The 22,134-nt window shown below is 41.8% G+C and overlaps 1 protein-coding gene across 1 annotated transcript in view; it reads left to right on the top strand.

Moving 5' to 3' along the window:
- The window catches only part of Syne1 (spectrin repeat containing nuclear envelope protein 1), a 385,765-nt gene that overhangs the window by 149,570 nt on the left and 214,061 nt on the right, over window positions 1–22,134 (top strand). The window contains exons 35-49 of the mRNA XM_042700560.1: window positions 189–376; window positions 721–844; window positions 2,782–2,948; window positions 5,347–5,500; window positions 6,142–6,770; window positions 8,983–9,162; window positions 10,191–10,341; window positions 10,785–10,943; window positions 13,017–13,199; window positions 14,731–14,832; window positions 16,562–16,765; window positions 17,992–18,199; window positions 18,989–19,101; window positions 19,619–19,824; window positions 21,135–21,290. Coding sequence (XP_042556494.1) covers window positions 189–376; window positions 721–844; window positions 2,782–2,948; window positions 5,347–5,500; window positions 6,142–6,770; window positions 8,983–9,162; window positions 10,191–10,341; window positions 10,785–10,943; window positions 13,017–13,199; window positions 14,731–14,832; window positions 16,562–16,765; window positions 17,992–18,199; window positions 18,989–19,101; window positions 19,619–19,824; window positions 21,135–21,290 — 2,924 coding nt within the window. The remainder of the gene's footprint in view (window positions 1–188; window positions 377–720; window positions 845–2,781; window positions 2,949–5,346; window positions 5,501–6,141; window positions 6,771–8,982; window positions 9,163–10,190; window positions 10,342–10,784; window positions 10,944–13,016; window positions 13,200–14,730; window positions 14,833–16,561; window positions 16,766–17,991; window positions 18,200–18,988; window positions 19,102–19,618; window positions 19,825–21,134; window positions 21,291–22,134) is intronic.

The raw sequence follows: 22,134 nt of genomic DNA, 5'->3' as shown, positions 1-22,134 counted from the left end.
TTCTACTTTATATAGTTATGTGCAGGAGAAAGCATAGTGGATATGGGATTTAGTCCTTTTCTAGTTTGAGACACGCACGAATCCTATAAACCCACAGGCAATCCTGTGACCCCGGGGGCAATCCTGTGACCCCGGGGGCAATCCTGTGACCCGGGGGCAATCCTGTATCCCCCTTGCCCTCTCTATAGGATCTCTGCCAGGCTCTGGAGTCTCTGAGCAGCACAGTCAGCACCTTCTCTGCCAGTGCCCGGAGGATGGTAAACAGTGACTCATGTGTCCAGGAGGCCGCAGCCCTCCAGCAGAGGTATGAGGGCACCCTGAGGAGGGCCAAGGAGAGACAGACCACGCTGGAGGACCTGCTGGCTCACTGGCAGAGGTGAGCAGTACTCTGTTTCCAGTTATGAGACAGTTGGGGCAAACTGTTTTTTTAAGTGATGACAAATAATTATCCCAGTCGGACAATGAGCGAACTTGTGAATCTACCGTGGGGAGATCATGATCTCCATTTTAACATAAGAGGGGCAAAGGTTCTTACCTTTCACATCGACAAAAGCAAATGGCAAGTGCACACACAAAAGGGAGCCCAGTTTTGTACCTTAACATCCAAGAGCCAACCCTGACATTTGTCATGGTGGCTGCTGAACCCCCTCTCTGGAAAAGGTGTCATCTTCTTAGGTGACCATTTTGGATGAATCTGTTTATTTTCTCTGCTTTCTTCAGACTGGAGAAGGAGCTGTCATCCTTCTTGACCTGGTTAGAGCGGTGTGAGGCCATAGCCAGTTCCCCAGAGGTGGATATTGCTGCAGACAGAGTCAAAGTGGAGAGTGAACTTCAACTGACACAGGCAAGTTCCAGCCCTGATGCTTTGTAAAAATCAGTTAAGGAATTAATGACATCTCCAACTCACTTAACGTCTTGCTTTGGTTTTGTGTTCCCTGAAGCATAATGTGCTTCTGTCTTGTGAAGAAAGAACAACTTTGTACATCTGCAGTGTGTTAAAAAATACTATAACCACAAGGTAGATGATCCTATAACCACAAGCTAGGCACATTCCTGTAATCCCAGTCTCAGGAGATCTGACATTTGAATAAAACTGATCTGGCAGAGGAGATGTGAAAAGGATAAGCAAATCCATGGGTGAAATGGGATTGGCAGTCCGTCAGTCCTAGAAGCTGAAGGAAATACACTTTCTCCACTTTTGTATTAACAAAATTTTGATCCCTAAAAGTGTCTTTCTTAAAAAGAAATAAGTCATATACTATAGGAAAAAATCAGCAGCAATTATTACTTTCAAGAAAGATAAAAATACAAGAGCACAAATGTTGATAATAGGAAGACAAGGAGTTTTATTACCTGTTTGAGGAAGCCAATTTTTTTTTAACCTAAGAAAAATCTTTTAGGTGTTGTTGAAGCTATGGACAATGTTACTGATTTTGTAGAGATTAGTAACTTGCTTAAAGTGATCCTGTATGTCACGGGAAATTCAACAGATAAAACTGCTTCTCAGAAGAGATTTACATATCACTCTTTAGAATAGATTGAAGAAGAAGAAGCAAGCTTCTTTTAGCTTAGCACTTTCTAGACAGTTGAGGTCTCTCTAGCATCTTAACCCGATACCCATCTTCAGATTTCCTCCCTGAGAGAGGTCATGCCCTCATCCTCCAGACCTTCTGGTTTGTGAAACATGGATGCTCAGTTTTGCACTTCCAAGAACTCCCTCTTCAGGAATATACAGGCACTGTCCTGAAGGTAAAATGGGACCAGCTTGTTAGCTTATTCCCTATTCCTTTATAAAGGTGTCTGAGGGTTCAAAGAGCCAAGGTCATTGCTCCTTGTCTTTAACCCTGTCAAAACAGATACCCAGAGATTTGAGTGTGGAAACTACTTCTGCATGTCTCTATGTGGAAACTAAGTGCTGGAGAGGATTGAGGGCTCCAGGTCTCCAGGTCATTACCCCGTGTATACAGCCTGTGCTGTGCTACGCTACCTCTCACTGTGGAGTTAGGCACAGCACTCCTGGCTATGCATCCTGTGTTTCTTCTTTTCTGTATCTTAGGCAGCATGAGTATCAATTCTGCTCCAGGGATTTTCTTAAAGTTCAAAGGCTGAGAACTCCTTCCTCTGGTATTTTAGCAATCTTTCCCAGTTCCCACTATGAAGGGAAGAAAACTCAAGCATGCCTAGCATCTCACTCAACACCATTTTATCCTGTTAACTATCTACCAGAGTCATTTCTTTCATTAGCTGAGGTGGGAGCTACAACTTAAATGAACACTCACAGCATCTAAGAGATTCATTGCCAGATATAACTAAAAACAAATAAACAAAAAGTGTAGTTTGGTTTCATGCAAGTAAAATGAAGAGTGTTTGCAATCCTGTAATCCCACAGCTTGTTGTAATACAGTCTCAAAGGAGAGAGATTCCATATTTCCAGTACCCAGCACTATGTTGTTACTGTTTGATGTGCATTGGTTCTGTTCCACAATTATTGTCCTTTGGTTCCTTTGATTACTCTTTTTCTTCATCCTGACACAGATCCACACTTCCATACTTGCCCAATTTTTAACTCAGAAAACTCATTCACGTTCCAAGAATATTTAAACTTTGTTAGAAAGATGGTAGTTCCATTGCTAAATCAAGTAGCAAAAAAAACTCTCTTTTGCCCAATGGCTTCCATTTTGAAGGAGAGTGAAACCTCTGGACACTGATTGCCCACCTCACATGGCCCTCTGTGGTCAGTGCTGCCAGGCTGAGCTGTGTGCTATGCTGTGCTTTCTCCAGACAATACAGACTGAAGTTGTGTCCCAGGCCTCGTTCTACAGCAGTCTTCTGCAGTTGAAGGAATCCCTGTTCTCGGTAGCTTCCAAAGACGATGTGAAGATGATGAAGCTGAACTTGGAACAGCTGGATGAGAGGTGGAGAGACCTACCACAGATCATCAGCAGAAGGTTGGCTCCAGAACACCTTCTCAAGCTGTTGATGTGTCTTTCCAGGGGGAGCTATGCTCTCAAAGGTGACCTGTGCTTTTAGGAGGTAGAGCTTTGTTAGCTTTTGTTGAGCCCAGCTGTCCAGGAGATGATTACAGATAAGAAGAAAATGGTCACGTGTTGAATCAGGGTCCTTCAAGATGATCATTGTGGTAAACTTTAACTCTAAATTTTAGTTTTACCATCAAGTCCAATAATATTGAAGAGAGTATGCTTGCTAAAGTATTTTTAAGTTACTTGTTGTCCATGAGAGAAAATGGTCTTCAAATGTCACAGGTTGTGTTTTTCCATCAGAGGCATTCTAGATCCATCTGCTATTCTACTCCATCCAATGTAGATCTTTAGAGAAGGCAGAAAATTGTTTTTATATTATATGGAGGCAAAAAATAGCTCAAATTTTAATTAACTAGATGACTAATGATTAACATCTCAATCTTCCTAACTAAAACCGGAACAAATTGTCTGTTCAAATTGGCACTAATTAACAATATGATGCTGGGTAAGCATTGAACTTCTCTGGTGATTTTAAAAGTCTGTTCATTCAGCAAATATTAATTGAGTTTCTGAAATAGTTTCTGAAATTCCCCGCTCCCTCTGTGTGCGGGGAATTGCTCTCTACTGTGGAGCTTGCATTCCTCCATTGTTTATTCATTTTTCTGTGTAATCAATTAGTAACTATATTTGGGGACCCACTCAGTGCCAGCCACAACAGAAATACAAGAGCCATGAAAATAAGCAAGTCCTGACGTCAAGTATTTTACATATCCTTGTAGGGCAATGAGAGAAACAATCACTGTTTTAGGAACATGATACACACACACACACACACACACACACACACAAAATTTGAGTGATTTGGGGAAATACTATTCAAAAGTTAGATACTAGCTCTTGAAAGATGAGGAATTTTGCTGAAACAGAACACACTCTACCCTGTTTCTCTCTCTCTCTCTCTCAGAGGTAAAGTCAAGGACATTAATATAGCACAAATATGTAAAGGTGTTCAAAATAAAATTCATGCATATACAGTTAGTGTCAGTTTAAAAAGTGAAGCTCTGGACACAGACCATTGTAATGAATGTTAATGTCTGATTTAGGTTATTTTTAACATCATTCTAGGATCTTCAATCATCTATTATAAATCATCTCCACTATGTGCTACACAACTATTGACTGATTCTTGGTCAATTCTTGATCAGTCTCCTGGGGTTACAGTAGTTAGCAAAGCAGATACAATCCTTGCTCTTGTGGAGGGTCAGGTGGGCTTAGAAGGGGCAGAGGTAACTATATGAACAACAAATGGGTAAGACTTATGTACTATTACATACCATGAATGAATGAGACTTATGTACTGTTACATACCACAAATGAATGAGACTTATGTACTATTACATACCATGAATGAATGAGACATGTACTATTACATATCATGAATGAATGAGACTTATGTACTATTGCATACCATGAATGAGACTTATGTACTATTACATATCATGAATGAGACTTATGTACTATTCCATACCATGAATGAATGAGACTTATGTATGATTCCATACCATGAATAAATGAGACTTATGTACTATTACATAGTATGAAAACAAGAAAATAAGTCACCAAGGCAGGAGCCACAGGTGAAGGCAACTTCAGACTGTGTGGTTTAATCAGGCCTCCCTGGGGAGATGGGACCCAATTAAGACCTGGATGCTGCATAAGAAGCAGACCCTACACCATGACAGGATGTGTAGACAGAGGCAGCGAAAGAGGCAACAGCTGTGAGACAGAAGTGGGAGGGGGAGGAGAGGGGATAGAGCTGTGGCAGATGACACTAGAGGAGCCCACCATGCGAGGTCCCTGGCAGGAAGACGATTGGGAGTTTTGCCTTCCTACAGGCAACAGGAAACTGCCAAGATGTTGACCCATGACAGAATCCTCTGGTCCCAAGAAACCATGTTGCCTACCATATCAAGGGTGGATGGTAGTGAGGTAAAGTTAGTGGGAGGCAAGCAGCTTTGGTGGGGGTTGGAGGCAGGGGTGATGGATGAGAGGATTTGCGGGTGTGCACTGGGGTGAGGGTAGTTGGAGAGGAAGGTAAGGAGGGACAGGAAATGCATATGAGAGTGAGACACAGGACAGACATGGGTCAGGTAGGGTGAGGGGGTACGGGGGGAAAAGACTGACCCCCGGAACTGTGGAGTGCATGGGAAAGCAGCATGTCAGAGTTTGGAAACATCCAGCAGTGGGGCTTGTTTACCTGTGGCAACGTCGCTTTTGCCCTGGGGTAAACTTTATTCTCCTAATAGATTGCTGGCCCTTTCTTTCCACTCATGGGATGTTTGAACCTTCTCATCTTCTCCTGTAGGATTAGCTTTCTTCAGTCCCTGGTGGCCGAGCACCAGCAGTTTGATGAACTGCTGCTCTCCTTCTCCGTCTGGATTAAGATGTTTCTCAGTGAACTGCAGACGACTTCTGAGATAAGCTTAATGGACCATCAGGTGGCTCACACTCGGCATAAGGTAAAGTGTGTCCCGGTAAGAATAAAGAAAAAAATTTTTCAGAAAAGAACTGTGGCCTTTTAAAACTCACTGAGCTGTGGTTTAATATTGTATGTATTTGAAAGTGGTTTAATCATTGAACATATGGGTCCAGGCAATCGTTATGCAGATCAGTGAAGCAGCTACTCAGAGAGCTAGGTATGGTAGTGCATGCCTGTAATCCCACCACTTGGGAGGTTTAAACAGGATGATTGTCAGTTTGAGGTTGGTTTGTGCTCTGTCTGGGATACATAGGGAGATGTTGCTTTTAAAACAACATCCAAAACCCTCCAGATGAAGTAGTTAGTTAACCACCGTAAGAAACTTATTTCCTCATAATAAAAGAAATTATTTCTGATGTTAAATGATAAGAATGCCCATTTTAAGCTTTTCAAGTTGATTTTGACCCAATCCTGTAAATTAATACAAATCCCAAGGGCTCGTTTTCATTATTTGTAAATTACACATAGAGTCCTCTTAAAAATTACTTTAAATGATCTTTAGGTAGTTGCATCCAGGTGTCGCGATTCAGCAAAGCAGTTTCAGTATGCACCTTGACATCCAACAGCCCGGGGTCCCTCTGTGTCATTAAGCAAGGCAGCAATAACTGTCTTCTCTTTCAGGACCATGTGGCAGAAATCCAGAACAAAAAGGGAGAGCTTCAGTGTCTGCAGGGCCACGTGCAGAAGCTGGGGTCCCTGGGGCGAGCGGAGGATCTCCACCTCCTCCGGGGAAAGGCAGAAGACTGCTTCCAGCTCTTCCAGGAAGCCAACCAGGTGGTGGAAAGGCGGCAGCATGCCCTGGCTCAGTTGGCTGAATTCCTTCAGAGCCATAATTCACTGTCCAGAGTTCTCCACCGGCTAAGACAAACAGTGGAAGCCACCAGCAGCATGAACAAGAAGCAGTCGGACTTATTGAAAAAGGACCTAAATGATGCTATCCAAGACGTCAAGACACTGGAATCCACTGCCATCAGCCTTGATGGCGTCCTTGCCAAAGCTCAATACCATCTGAAGAGCGGGAGCCCAGAGCAGAGGACTTCCTGCAGAGCCACGGCTGATCAGCTCTTCTTGGAAGTAGAGAGGATCCAGAACCTCTTGGGGACCAAGCAGAGTGAGGCGGATGCCCTGGCTGTATTGAAAAAAGCATTTCAAGACCAGAAAGAAGAGTTGCTGAAGAGCATTGAAGACATCGAGGAAAGGACAGACAAGGAGCGATTAAAGGAACCCACCCGTCCAGCCCTGCAACAGAGGTATCACAAAATGGGGTGGAGAGGGGGAGCTCGTTGTCTCCTCTATTTTTCATTTGCTCTGAGATTAAGCAAAGCTTGAATAGCACCATGTATAGTCACTTCATATATATATATATATATATATATATATATATATATATATGTATGTATGTCACTCCTTTAAGCAGGTTTTTCTCAGGATGGCCTTGTGTACCTCTGGTTCTATCTACATAAAAGCATCTAGGTCATATTACCCAGTAAGCAATGTCTTACCAAGAGACAAATTCTCTAGCAAAATGCAGGCAAAGACCCAAGTTCTGCTGATAAAAATATTACAGAATCCTCCCTTGGAAAGGATTAAGCACATTGGCTGATAGTAGATGGTGTCATCAGAGGACAGAAATGGGGTGAAAAAGTTCTCTCTGGTGGAAAGGAGTTTAGCAAGGTGACTCTTTCCTAAAACTGTCGCCTCCCTTTCAATCTTTTTTTTTTCCCTTCAGAGTAGAGTTTCATCCTTTTTCATCTTTTCAGGGCCACTCTGGAGCTCTGGGGACAGAGAAGGAGTCATACAATGCAGTCATACAAAGGTGTTCATTATAAGAATCGTTTTGTCCCTGCCAACACCATTACCACTTGTCCCTTTTTGATCAGAGTAGGATGTGAGCCAAAGCACTAATGAGGTGACTGTGGTGTCTGCCCTTGGCTCTAGACCAAGACCCTGGTTACCTCCCTCCCTCCCTCTCTCTCTCTCTCTCTCTTTCTCTCTCTCTCTCTCTCTTTCTCTCCATCCATCCTAAGGAAGAATTGACTACAGAGGTGTTTTGGAAAGGAAAGATGGTTCCTTGTGCTGGAGGAGGTCAGGAGCATCACTGATGTTGTAGGGTGGTAGGACTAACACACCACGGCCCCCCCTCGGCTGGCTCAGCACAGGCTGAAGCTGCTAGACAACAAAGTCAAGTCTGGGCCTTGTCACTATTCCCAATACTGAACACACCAAGGGCACACAGCAAGAAGCTGGGCCAATCTTGCAATGAATCGGTGGGCTTATTAAATCTCACCCATACTGAGGCTTCGTTGAACGCCTGTGGGCAAATTACCTCTGTTGTTGTGAGGCAGGGATCATGCCTAGGCCTGCCCTGGCCACTTCCTTAGGGAGTTAAATGGAGATAACACATATGTAGTCCCTTTGCTCTAAAACCATGCCAGAAAGCCAAGAGCTAGCCAGTGGCTGCCTCTCTGTGGCCACTTTTAATAGCTGTTCAAACATTTTTATATTAGGGACAAAAGGCCAGATCATTTTCTTATAGTACCCATGCCAATAAAATATATAATTTAAGAAACTTAAGTTTTAAAAGTAGATGCTTTCCATAAAGCTTAGTAAAGGTATTGCAACTTTGGAGGAAACAATCCTGATTGTGAAAGGTAATTATTTGCATGGGCTGGATTCATAATTCAGAAATGTTCCTTATGAATGATCGTGTTATAAGAACTCATCTACTTAGCCTATAGCATTAGCCTTCCTCTTGAAAGTTTTGAAGCAAAAGAAAAAAGAAGGCAGGCTTTGTAGAAGGTTGAAAGTGAATAGTGACCATGACTTTCAATATTTACTGAGAGGTAGCCTGAGTCACGTTTTTAAAATTACCTTGAATCAATTGTTATAATTTTTTTTGAGGTTGTAGGTGTTGTTTTTTTTTGTTGGTTGTGGGGGCTGAACTCTGGGCCTGGGCACTGTGCCTCAGCTCTTCAGCTCAAGGCTAGCGCTCTACCACTTGAGCCACGCCCCATTTCCAGTTTTTTTTTCTGCTTATGTGGTGCTGAGGAATCGAACCCAGGGCCTTGTGCATGCAAGGCAAGCCCTCTACCACTGAGCCAACTCCCAGCCCCAGTTGTTGGTCTTAAACTCAGGGCTTAGGTGCTGTTCTTGAGCTCTTTTGGTCAGGGCTAGTGCTTTCACTTAAGCCACAGCTCCACTTCTGGTTTTTGAGTGGTTAATTAGAGATAAATGTTTCACAGAGACTTTTCTTCCTGGGCTGTCTTCAAACTGTGATCCTCAGATCTCAGCCTCTTGAGTAGCTAGGATTACAAGTGTGAGCCACCAGCACCTGGCTCAAATCAATTTTTATGTTTTTCTCATTGTCCAGATGTTTGTTTCTAGACTCATATGTTTACAGAAAGGAAATGATAGGTTAATTCCTTTAGGATATTTACACTCAAATCACCTTTTCATTTACAGATTGAGATTATTTAATCAACTGGAAGATGAACTGAATTCTCATGAACATGAGCTGAGCTGGTTGAAAGACAAAGCTAAGCAAATTGCCCAGAAAGATGTAGCTTTTGCTCCTGAAGTTGATAAGGAGATCAACCGCTTAGAAGTCACCTGGGATGACACCAAAAAACTCATTCAAGAAAAGTAAGCTGCAATATCCGGGTTGGTTGGAAGACTTGTTACTAATTTTTGTGCCTTTTACTTTTGGATTAAGACAATCAAGAGTTGAATAGCTTTTGCCATGAACAGAGACCATTCAAAATTAATTTCGCTCATGCCTAATAAATTACTTTTCACAAGGTTACAGAAACAATCTGATGGAGAAAATTTTCTCTTTAACAGAGAAATGTTGGAATATTTATATGCATTTAAAACAAGTAATTCAAAACACTTCATGTCATGTACATAAAGTGCCTTTGAGACCAAATTGAGATGCTTTACAATATTGACCATTAATGTTGACCTTTAAAATTCAACCATGTTACACAAACTTTATCAAACCATTTTATGAAACACTTTCTAGTTTGTGATTTCTTTGCTGTTGTTCAGTATACACTAGAGCTTATTCAATTGTTGGCTGATTTCTTGCCTTTATATTATTTCTGTCTTTTCTTTTACTATAAGTAATGAAGTCAACAGTATCATTTCACCTAAATCTTAGTATACACACAATATGGTTTCTGTAGGAAAACAAATGTATGTATAGAATTGCTTGCCTAAAAACAGACACAAGGCCTACTTACTTTGATCATTTACAAGGGATTCATAATAACAAAAAATTCATTATATTGCATTGGAATTCATTACATTGCACACACACACACATATATTAATTACTGAACTCTGTCTTGTTTCCTTTGTTTTGGTTTTGTTTTGTGGTTGCTTCTTTGCTTACCCCTAATTTATGCTACTTTGAAGTAATTAAATAGCATGGCAAAATAACACTTTATAAAGAAAAATATTTGGGTGACTCATGTAAACATGATTTTGCTGGGAAATGTTTTGGACCTTAGAATTAAGTAGCATGAAACAGATGCATTCTTTTGACCTCAGCAGGGACAAGTGTGGTTTTTCCTCTTGGTTTCAACATCGGTCTATGAATAGTCATGTACCCAGTCCAACTGTGTGGAACTTGTTCTTACACTAACTGCTCTTGTCTTTAATCCTTATAGCCAGAGCCAGTGCTGTGCACTTATTGACTTAATGAGGGAATACCAGAACTTGAAGTCAGCAGTAACTAAAGTCCTAGAGAATGCCAACAGCATCATTGTAGCCAGAACTGTTGTAAAAGATCAGGAAGACCTTCAGTGGGCTTTTTCTAAGGTAAATTTGCAATGTCTTTATGTGTATCGATTAGTGTGCATGTTTTACTTATAGAGTACTTCTCTGTATAATTTTTCTTGTCATACAGTTAGATATGGGCTATCTTTGCGAATAGTTCAGCTTTTTAAAAATAGAATTACTGCTACCATCGTATTCCTGTTATTCAAGAAAATGATATCTTTCATATAGATTGACGTACAGATACACATACACATATATAGTTAATTAGCATCATTAATTTCTGCATAAGGTCAACCATGGATTAAATTTCTCAGGTAAATGGAGCTATTTAGTATTATTTCATATTATCTTTAAATAGGTGTACAAAGAAGTTTCAGCATATCAGTTTATGAGTTTAATGCATCTTAATCCATGTCACCCCTTTGGCTTAAAACTCTACTCACTGATGATTTTATTAATAAAGGAAATATTTATGTTCACAGCATGAAATTGCCAAGAATGAGATGAACTGTAAACAGAAAGAGCTGGACAGTTTTACCAGCAAGGGCAGACACCTGTTATCAGAGCTGAAGAGACTCCACAGGAGTGATGCGACAGTGGTAAAAGCAGACACGGAGAGCACGGTGGACAGGTGGCTGGATGTAAGAGCACCCCCGGGCACCTGTGCACATTCAGTAGCTCAGCTGTCAATCAAGCATCTGGGCTAAGGACTCTCCAGGGATGTGAATTCCATTTTGAACTGTCAACGCTAAGTACAAAATGATATTCTGAAGAAAAATAGTATTCATATAAGTTTAGAAATAGTGCAAGAATTATTTGTATTATTTAGGGGTCAGGCCTTGCACTCAGGGCCTGTGTGCTGTCCCTGAGCTATTTTGTGCAAAGATAGGACTCTATCACTTGACTCACAGCTCTACTTCTGGATTTTTGGTGGTTAATTGGAGATAAGAGTCTCATGAACTTTCCTGCCTGACCTGGCTTTGAACCATGATACTCAGATCTCTGCTTCCTGAGTAGCTGGGATTATAGGTGTGAACCACCAGCACCTGGCTACATTATTGTTTTTTTTTGGGGGGGGGCGTTGGTAGTGGGTCTTGAACTCTGCGTCTGGGCACTGTCCCTCAGCTCTTCAGCTCAAGGCGAGTGCTCTACTGCTTGAGCCAAAGTGCCACTTCCAGCTACATTATTTTGATTAAGCTTATGGACAGATTTTTGGGATTTCACTTAGTAGTTTCAGTTAAAACAGATTACATTTGACTTTTTTTCTTCTCAAAACTCTTGAATTATGATGGTTCAAGTCTGAATAACTTACCAAGACCTTTCAGAATACTAACCCTCACATATAACAAGAATTTAAAGAACTAAGGCTATAATTCTGCATAGAAAACACTGAACTTTTATTTATTTATTTTATTTATTTTTTGGGGGGGGGGTGGGTCCGGTCGTGGGGCCTGAACTCTGGGCCTAGGCGCTGTTCCTCAGCTCTTCAGCTCAAGGCAAGCACTCTACCACTTGAGCTACAGCGCCACTTCCGGCTTTTTTTTTCTGCTAATGTGGTGCTGAGGAATCGAACTCAGGGCCTCATGCATGCAAGGCAAGTGCTCTACCACTGAGCCACCTTCCCAGCCCCAACACTGACCTTTTAATATATATCTTTGGGCTTTAGTTCTTGAGTGGGGAAGAGAACACTGAGGTTTGACTTCAAGGCCTTATGCTTGCTCAGCTTGACTGCTTGCTCAGTTGGTGCTGTACCACTTGAGCCATGCTCTCCACCTAGCCTCTTGCTACTTGTTTTGAAGATGGTATCTCTTGTATTTTCTTCTAAGTCTGGCTTTGAAACTTGATCCACCATCTTTCATCTTCCCTAGTAGTTGTGAGTACAGGTGTGGACAAACCATCAAGGCCCAGCTCAGGGTGTTGGTTCTTGCTCTATCACTTCCCCTTTATATGGCCACATAATGCTTCCCTTGATCTTCCTGGAACTTAATGTATTTATTTCTAATGTGTGTGTGTGTGTGTGTGTGTGTGTGTGTGTGTGTGTGCATATTTTTTAAACCTTACCCTTGAGCTAAAATATCCAGTGATTCTGCTACCTTCGTTGTCAATATCTAGGTTCCAAAGTTTAACCAACAATGAATTCCTTTACTTAGTAAGCTATAGTAAGCTAAATTTCCTAATTTTCACATTGATATTTGTGCAAATATAAATTTGGGAACTTCAAAAAACTTTGTATACCCTCTTCTTTTAAGACACTTATTAGAGGAAGAGTTAAAATAACAGTACTTGAAATATGTAAAAGTTGGTTGCTCTCCTGTGTATATTCTTGTGTTACAAATATGCTATATAAATAAAAGTGCTCATTGTGCTATTTAGAAAATGTAACTACCTAATGCCTAGGCGTGGACCTTAGTCTTGTACAATTCAACTTTATATTGAGTTATATTTTGTGGAGTCTAGTGATTGTGCTGCCATTAATACCTCAATTCACAATGAAAATAATAGACCAATGATTCAAACAACTCTCCCAATAATGGAAACCATCTCTGTATTGGGGTCAGCGTTTATGTGATGAATCAGGCATGCTAATTAGCTTGCGATAGTTTCTACAAATCTTGTCAGTCAGAAAGTAATTTTCTAAATGGAAAAGCCTCAGCAGGTTTTTTGAGAATTGTAAAGCCACCTGCTCTTAGTGACACTTCTGCTTTCGATCCTAGGTGTCAGAGAAAATTGAGGATAATATGGACCGGCTGAGAATAAGTCTGTCCATCTGGAATGATGTACTTGCAAGTAAAGAAGAAATCGATGGATGGTCCAGCAACTCTCTTCCACAACTAGCCGAAAGCATGAGCAACCTGAATGACAGCCTTAAAGTCGAAGAATTCCTTAAAGAATTTGAGGTAATGAAGTACCATTCATCCATTTTGATGAAGGAAGGGCTAGATTCCTGCCTCTAATCCTAACTGAGGTAGAGCTAGGAGGATCACAAGTTGAGGCCAGACCAGGCAAGAAATTAGCAAGACCAGTCCAAAATGCAAGCCAGGCCACATGTCTATAATCTAAGATGCTTGGAAATAGGCGGATCACAGAGTGAGGCTACACCAGGCAGAAATGCGAGACCCTATTGAAAGGTAAACCAAAGGGTCTGGGAATATAACCAAAGTGGTAGCAAAATCCTGGGTTCACACTCCAGAACTGACAGAAGAAGAGAGAAGAGGAGGAGGAAGACGAGGTGGAGGAAGAGGATTGCCAAAAAAATGAAATTGTAAATGAATACACGAGAGATGATATTAAAAGCAGAGTTAAGGAATATTCGAAATCTATAACTGTTATGTACACATCGCAGTCAGCAGCTTGGAGAGAACTGCGAGCTGCCTGTGTCTTCCAGCCCCCTAGGCAGTGAAGTCGTGCAAATGCTATGGCCTGTTGTCTGGGTAGAAGAAGCAGTTGGCAAGCCAGCTTCTTGTTGCTGCCCTCAGCACCCCGGGGAGCCGGGGAGCCTCAGAGCTCATTCAATCTGCCCAGGGTCAGGCCTACAGAGATGCGCTTTTTTGGTTATTGACAGTGGCATGGTAGCTAACCCAGTTAGTGCCCAGCAGAGCCCATCCCGATGCAAGGGTGAGTGCAGACCCTGGGGTGTGAGCCCATGATCGCTCAGCTGACTTCTGCAGAAGGGCCACGCAGCATCTTTCTGCAAAAGCAAATTACTTTCTCCAAGAAGAAAGTGTCGGGCAGCTTGTGTTTCCAAGGCACCAAAATGCCCTCTTTTAAAATGAAAGAGAACGTTTATTAGCTATTTCTTTGTAGTTCCAAACAAATAACCAAGCTTATAAGCATCTTTACTCAATAACGGTCCTTCTGATGATCTTTCTTCTTTGGTGTGTTGGTGTTTTCGGTGGGCGGGGGGGAAGGGAGGAACAAAAAGTAAAATAGGAGAGTTCAGTGTTTCAATGAATTGGATTTCTGCCTCACTATCCTGCAGATTTGCATTTGATATGTTTCTTTTATCACATACCAACTACTGTGATTAAGCATTGCGGATATATGTTGTTTGAAACCCTTCTGCAACTGTTTCTGTTGCCGTGGAAATGGAAAAAGTTCCACTAATGAATAAATGACAGCCTATTAGAAATTCCTGCCGACTCAAGGATTTTAGTTGGTTTTCATATTTTCCAAGAGGGTTCCCCCCTCCTAATAAAAGAGTGGAAGAAAGTTCCACATACCCCTTCTCCATTCCAAGTGAGCCTTAATTGTAACATTTTCCGCTCTCATGAATAAAAACAGTTCACAGAAAGTGAAACAGATATTTTTCCCCCTCCCGCTGGCTCAACCTTGGTTTCCTGTTAACTCTGGAAATCATGAAACGCTAGATGGAACTTGCCCGTGTCTTTAATGCATTCTGTGTGGCTACTTTGTCTTCTATCTTGGTAGTGTGAAGTCAAAAACAAAGCCTTGAAACTGGAGGAACTGCATTCCAAAGTTAATGATCTCAAAGAATTAACTAAAAATCCAGAGACACCAACAGAGCTGCAAGTAAGTGGGCAGTCAATTTTGTGCTATCATATATACTATATATATGTGTGTGTATTGTATATATATATGTATATAGTGTATATATGTGTGTATTGTATGTATGTGTACTTATATCTGTGCACACCTTCATCATCATCATCATCATCATCGTCATCATCATCATCATCATCATCATCATTTCAGGCACTTATGGGCCTTTAAATACCTGGAGGACTAAAGTAGACCAGTCTCTCTCTCTCTCTCTCTCTCTCTCTCTCTCGATCTATCTATCTATATCTATATATCTGGATTCATTTCCAACATTATAATAAGAGTAATTCTTTTCCCCTTACTACATTTTGGGAGCATCATCAGGTGGCTTGATCTCATGGACCATTTTATGTCTAGACATAATTTATGTTATGTGATGAACAGATGTCTCATTGGTGCTTTCCCAATAATTCACTCAATAGCTGGACAGAGGGATAACTCCTACAAACCCTCTCCATGGCCCTTTGATGGCACAGATTTCTAGGAACTGTGAGGCAGAAACAGTCAGGCCAGGGCCACTCAGAAAACTGGGAAAAGTCAGTGCCTCCGTCCTCTAAGCATGAAGTTCAGTAGGGCTCTTGACTGTCGGCCCCACAGCCTCCCGACAGAGGGTTCTGCTGTATCTTAAACTCCTATTATTTTGTTACTCCTGTGGCTTTCCTCTTTTGCCTTCTTTCCGTCTACCTTGTCACTGATCTTTTGCATTGACCTGACTAATGAGCGAGGTGATCAGCCATGCCTCCACTGTTCTCTGAGAAATGTGCAAGGATGTTAGAGGTTCCACCAAAAGCAAGAACCAAAGGAGGCTATTCGTCAAGGCCCAGACTGTAAAAGACTATTTGCATCTGTCATCTCTACTGTGGGTATTGTTGGGCAAAAGTTCAGACTATTGCAGAGTGAAGAGCCAGAATTTTAGAAACAACCATCTCTCTCCCTCTCTCCTTCCCTCTCTCTCTCTCTCTCTCTCTCTCTCCTTCCCTCCCTCCCTCCCTCCCTCTCTCTCTCTCCCTCCCTCCCTCATTCCCTCCCTCCTCATCCCCCCTTCTATCAATATCAAGAAGTGTGGATGCCTGGGTAGATTCCAGATCACTGTAGAAGAATTACATGGTCAGGACTTAGGGAGCAGGAGAAAGATACTTGTCCCCTGTATTGGCAGACACCAGCATCTAGCTTTTCACCGGATAGGCAAGCAGGATGGCTGGCTTACCTGTATTTCCAAAGGGGAATTGACTGTTAAGAGTCTCCTGTGTCTCACAGTTAGTTTGGGGTGATTGCTTAGCAGTGAGTCATGACAGAGAGGCCTCAGAACCAGAGGCAAATGTGTTGCAGTCTGAGGAAGGACAAAGCAAAGGGTCAGGAGCTTCTGGGGAACTTCAGCAAGACTACAAGGAGAATCTCAGCAAGTACCCACAGACCAAAGCTGGCAAAAGCAGAAATGTGAAAAACAGATTCCTGGCCCTACTCCTGTCCCATGAGCCAGAACTGGATTAGCTACCATCCTTCCTCGCCTTGTCCCGTTACTCGATAGGTTTGGCGACTTGTACTCCCTCATTTCCCTGCCTGGAAAAAGGCGTGTGCTCACTGGGGCTATTTCCATGGTGAAGTGTGTGTGTTCTTCACAGAGATGCCCATAAACAGAATTCCTGCTGAATGAGTGTGCGGTCTTCCAGACTTTCACGAGATGTTGCCTTCTCTTCAGTTTATAGAAGCAGACTTACGGCAGAAGCTAGAGCACGCTAAAGAGGCAACTGAGGAAGCCAAAGGGACCTTGAAGGATTTTGTTGTGCAGAGTACGAAGGTGGAGAAGTTCATCAAAGACCTCACCACGTGGCTGGCAAAAGTGGAGGAATTGTTGATGAGCTATGCCCAAACCGAGACTTGCGAGGGGCTGAAGAAAGTCAAGGTAGGTAGAAACTAGCTTTAAGGGACTCCAATGGACAGTCGTTGGTTCTTCTGCTTTGCAGGTACTATAGTAAAGCTATCACCTCTGCTTTCGCTGACTCACAGTGTAACGTGCTGGCACTCAGGTCAACTGGTTCACCATGTTGATACATGGCTCCTGAGAAAGAGTTGTGCTATAGTTCAGGCTGGCATTGAATTTATTCTGTATTTCCAGGCTGACCCTGAACTTGCTTTTTCCCTCCCTCTGTCTTCTAAACACTCTGCTTACAAAGACTACATGTGAAACCCACCTCCAAATGTTTTTCATCATTTAATCATTTTTATGAGATGGATATTTGCATCTAGAGAATATATATATATATATATATATATGTATATATATATATATATATACATACATGTATATTTATTAAAAAGCTGAAAAAATATTCCACTTCCATGCCATCTGTCCGTATTAGGACATGATATTTCTTGTCAATGGTTAAGGAGGTTTGTTGAATTGAGTTTTCAATATTTGTAATGGTTCTTTTTTTTTTGGTTGGTCATGGGACTTGAACTCTGGGCCTGACACTGTCCCTCAGCTCTTCAGCTCAAGACTAGTGCTCAATCACTTGAGCCACAGCTCTACTTCCAGTTTTCTGGTGGTTAATTAGAGACAAGAGTCTTATGTACTTTCCTGACCAGGCTGGCTTTGAACTGAGATCCTCAGATCTCAGCCTCCTGAGCAGCTAGGAGTATAAGCGTGAACCATGGACACCTTGCTGGGTTTTTTTTTTTTTTTTTACATCGTCTTTTACCATACTTAAGACTAAAGATACATACTTTTTAAAATTAAGTATGGATACTGTTAGTGTGGCCTGTGACCTGGAAATAAAACCTAAGTGGCCCATTGCAAAATATGAACTGTGATAGTTTCTTATCAAGGGACTATAATACAAGATCCTAACATCCACAAAGACTTATTCAATCTGCTCAAACCCCTAGACTACAGCCCACATCCTAGCTACTTCCCAACAGCCGTTTGTTACCAAGGCAGACTGAGAAAGTGTATTAAAGTTTCAAAACAGATCAAATATTCCAAAAACAATAACAGTCCCATCTGTAGGTAGATACTACTGCGTGGATTTCAGTATCATCAGATCCTGATTTTTACAGAACACTGTTGTGCTGTAATGAAGTATTTCTTCTGACTGTGAAGGTCCTTCACAGTATACTTTTATCCTGTAGGACATACAGAAAGAGCTTCAAGGTCAGCAAAGCCACATCAGCTCCACGCAAGAAAGTCTTAATAACTTGTGCCGCAAGTATCACTCAGTGGAGTTGGAGAGCCTGGGACAGGCGATGACGGGAATGGTAAAGAAGCAGGAAGCTGTGAGTCAGCTGTGCTCCAAAACCCAGGCCAGCCTGCAGGACGCCCTGGAGAAACACTTCAATGGTGAGTTAGTTCCCACAGACCTTAACTGCTCGGGAGAGGAGTCTGAACCAAAGGCTGCCTAGAAACCGTCAGCCAAGGCTGGAGGACATGCCTCTGAAAGACAGCATTTTAAACTCACTAGTGCTTTGGCATTGGAATGGTAGAAGTGTGGGGCTGGGGACCCTTTCCCTAAGCAGAAGAATTCTTCCCTTGTCTCCGGGTGAATTAGAAGGTAGCGTTTTGATGTTTCTGAATTTCATTAGGATTTTTCAGCTGGCTCCAGCAGTCACTGCCCAAATCCTATGGACGTTTCTGTAGGAAGGCTGAAATACCACCATAAGCTTGGGTGCTTGAGGTGGCTGTAAGCAGTGGTAGCTACATATTCTAGGAAGTTGCCTATCCTGGGTCTCTGCTGCCTGAAGTCTGATAGGGATGCAGAGCAGTTCTCTGAATCCCGTGGTATAAAGGAGAAACGGTTCTTCTCCACGCCATAATAATGCCTTCTATGCTAGAGTGTCTCCCTTTACAATCAGATGATCTGAACCAAATGAAGAACACAGGATGGGAAAGCAGGAATTCCAGGAATACAAAACAATTCACGGTCTCTTCTCTTACAATCTCCCCAATCTGCTGGGAACATTGGTGTAGATCCGGCTGTCTTGTTTCTTACACCATCACTTTCATTCCATGATATTTCATCAGTGCATGGTGTGATGTGCTGGGGAGAATTAAGTGATTCTCAAGTCATTTAGTCTTACATTATTCTTATTCATTACTACTCTTATTCTTCATTGTTGTTACTTTTGAAAGATTCTATGCAGGAATTCCAGGAGTGGTTTTTGAAGGCAAAAGTAGCAGCCAAGGAATCGTCTGACAGAACTGGTGACAGCAAAGTTCTAGAAGCCAAGCTCTGTGATCTTCAGGTACAGAAACTCAGCCACCATCATCCCCTGACACTCTCACATGCCTTCTATCAGACCTACACCAGCTTGTTTCCAAATCTTCTTGTGTCAATCTGCCCTTCTCCTTCCCTAATATAATTGGGTTATTGAGTCAGACAGAGACAGGTATTGGGAACTGTCACTGAGAAAACAATTCAGAATAGAAGACAACCCATGGGAGACATGGTATCTGGATTGGGTTGAGACTTCAAGGATGAGGAGAGATGGAGGCCACAACCCCAATGGGGACATCTTCTTTTCCAGGACACATTGTTCCCAGTGTGTCCCAGTGCTTCCTTCCAGTGGCTATCTGGCATTGTCCTCAATTGGGAATCTCCATTTTACCCAGTAGTACACATTATTCTCACTCCAGCCTTCTCAGGTCTTCTTCCTGTGGGCTCTGCTTTTCTGGTCTTAGTCTACTAGCTCAGCTCAGCATTTTAAGATACAGTTCTCTGCCCTAGAGTCTGAATCATGTTATCTTTTCCTCCTGAAACAGAGCGTCTTGGATTCAGTCAGTGATGGGCAGAGTAAGCTTGATATGGTGACTCAAGAAGGACAAACTTTGTATGCACATTTGCCTAAGCAAATGGTCAGCAGTATCCAGGAGCAGATCACCAAGGTGAACGAAGAGTTCCAGGCATTTCTCAAACAGTGCCTCAAAGACAAGCAGGCTCTCCAAGACTGCGTTTCAGAGCTGGGGAGGTACGTTGTGCCCATGAAGGCAGAGCTGTGATGCTTGAAATGGTGAATGTAAATTGATCATGTAATTTGACCTAATTAAGCACAGATTTATTCTAGTTTAATGGCCAATTATGCACTATCTGAATTTATCACTTGGCTTTATTTTCTAGAAAAGTAAAACCTAAGGAATTATAGTCACTAGTTATTGTAGTTGACATAGTTGCATGTGATTTTTGTCAAATTGTCTTACTCGCCAACTTAGAGCTTTGATAACTGAATGTGCTTTCAGATTTTCCAAACCTTTTTCGCAACAGCTGTGGTAGACTCATGGCAGAGACAACTACTGAACTGCTTACAAAAAATAATATATGTTATTGTGGATAATAGAAAAGCAGAAGACAAAACATCTTCACCCCTACCAGGGAAGAAGGCAGTAATGATCAAATTACCTTTCTGGGGTCCAATTAATATCATGTGTCCCAGAGAGCTCATATTGTTGTGAGAACTTAGAGATTTTGTGCTAAATTCAAATTTTCTTAAGAAACAAAAACATAGTGTTTAGGAGTGATGAGCACACCTGTAACCTAGCACTCAAGCAGCTAAAGCTGGAGGACAGTGAGTTCAAAGCCACCTTGAGTTACAGAGTGAGACCCTGTCTTAAAAGAGAAAAAAAAGGAAGAAAGAAAGAAAAGAGAGGAGGGAGGAAGGAAGGCAGGAAGGAAGGAGGGAAAGGACTGAGGGAAGAAGAAAGAGAAAAAAGGGAGGGTGGGAGACAGAGTGAATGAGAAAGGAAGAAGAAAGGAAGAAAGGGCAGGAGGGAGGGAGGAAGAGAGGAAGAAAGAAAGAAGGAAAGAAAAAAAAGAAAAAGAAAGGAAGGAAGGAAAGAGAGAGAAAAAGGAAGGAAGGAAGGAAGGAAAGAAAGAAAGGAAGAAAGAAAGAAAAAGAAAGAGAGAGAGAGAAAGAGATGTAGAGACCCCTTTCCCTTCTTTCCCTGGCTTCCACTGGTCCTCTTACCTACTAGGTCTAATTCAAGAGTCTTTGGAAGAAGACATAAGGTTAGGGACATGTTGATATGAGAATAATTTTCATGTTCTGTCACCAGCAATGACATTAATTCAGCTAGATGACTGTTTTCCCCTATTTCAAATAGATGGTGACACAATATATCACTTTGTTACTGAAATAAGTAGTACTATAGACAGGCTTATTGTGGAGCTTCCCTTATAGCTTGAAAATTCCTGGTATCTCAGTGGTCATATAAAAGCCATTTGACCTCAGCTATTAGAACTTACAAAGAAAATTTCTCTCTTTGTTTTTTTTTTTTTTTTTAGCTTTGAGGATCAACACAGAAAACTAAACTTATGGATCCATGAAATGGAAGAAAGGTTAAACACAGAAAACCTGGGAGAGAGTAAACAGAATATCCCTGAGAAGAAAAATGAAGTTCATAAAGTTGAAATGTTTCTGGGAGAGCTGCTGGCTGCCAGGTGCAGTAGAGAGATTGACTAAGTCATTTATTTGTCAATGGGTTTAGACCGGTGGGCTGGTTATTGGCTGGCTTGCTGATTGGCTGGATGGTTAGCGGTGGTAGTGAACCCTTCTGCTGTGAATGTTTGGCATACAAACCATTGCACTCTGGGCTTTATGAACAGAGTATAGAATAAAAATGAGAAGCTCATTTGCATCTCAGTTTCATCTTCCTTAGCTTAGGAATTTGGGCAGATCCTTTATCTTTGTAACTCTTGATTTTAGTCTTTCAAGATCGTGTTAAGAATAGTATGCCTTCTCTGGGGTTCTTTTGAGAATTAATTAATATAATGTGAAGATGATATGAAGAAAAACCACAAATTCACAGTGACTATAAAGGTTTTTTAAAATGCATGATCTGCAGTTTTCAGATAGTCTTCACTCACTGTAGCTTCCAGTTCTGTTTCCTATCCACTCAATCTTGTGCTGTTGTTAGTGAAGCCACAGTTTTGATCGCCAAGTTATATGTTCTTCTCCATTGTGTTTTCTGTTTTCATTGTTTCTGGGGCTCCATTCCCAAGCAGAGTTTCCTCATCTAGGCTCCAGGCCCTACTATATTTAGTGTCTGTTCTGTTCCTTAAATTCATGCCCCACCCCTGACATTTTCATTTGCTTCCTTTCTCTGGAATGATAGAAGACGCTCCATCGGGAAGTGCAACACTTGAGAAAAGTCTGCTCATGTCCAATCCATTATCTAGTGAATCTGCAGATGTGAAATGCAAGGATAAGGAATCCCACTGCAGGTGCTGTCACGCAAGCATGATAATTATTAGACATTTTTCCTGGAAGTCCTTGGCTTTGTCT

Source organism: Dipodomys spectabilis, unplaced genomic scaffold (genome assembly GCF_019054845.1).
Source record: "Dipodomys spectabilis isolate Male_0828 unplaced genomic scaffold, ASM1905484v1 ptg000001l, whole genome shotgun sequence".
In the NCBI taxonomy this organism is placed as follows: Eukaryota; Metazoa; Chordata; class Mammalia; order Rodentia; family Heteromyidae; genus Dipodomys; species Dipodomys spectabilis.
The sequence above is the reverse complement of the archived record's forward strand: the minus strand, read 5'-3'. Positions and strand labels throughout refer to the sequence as shown.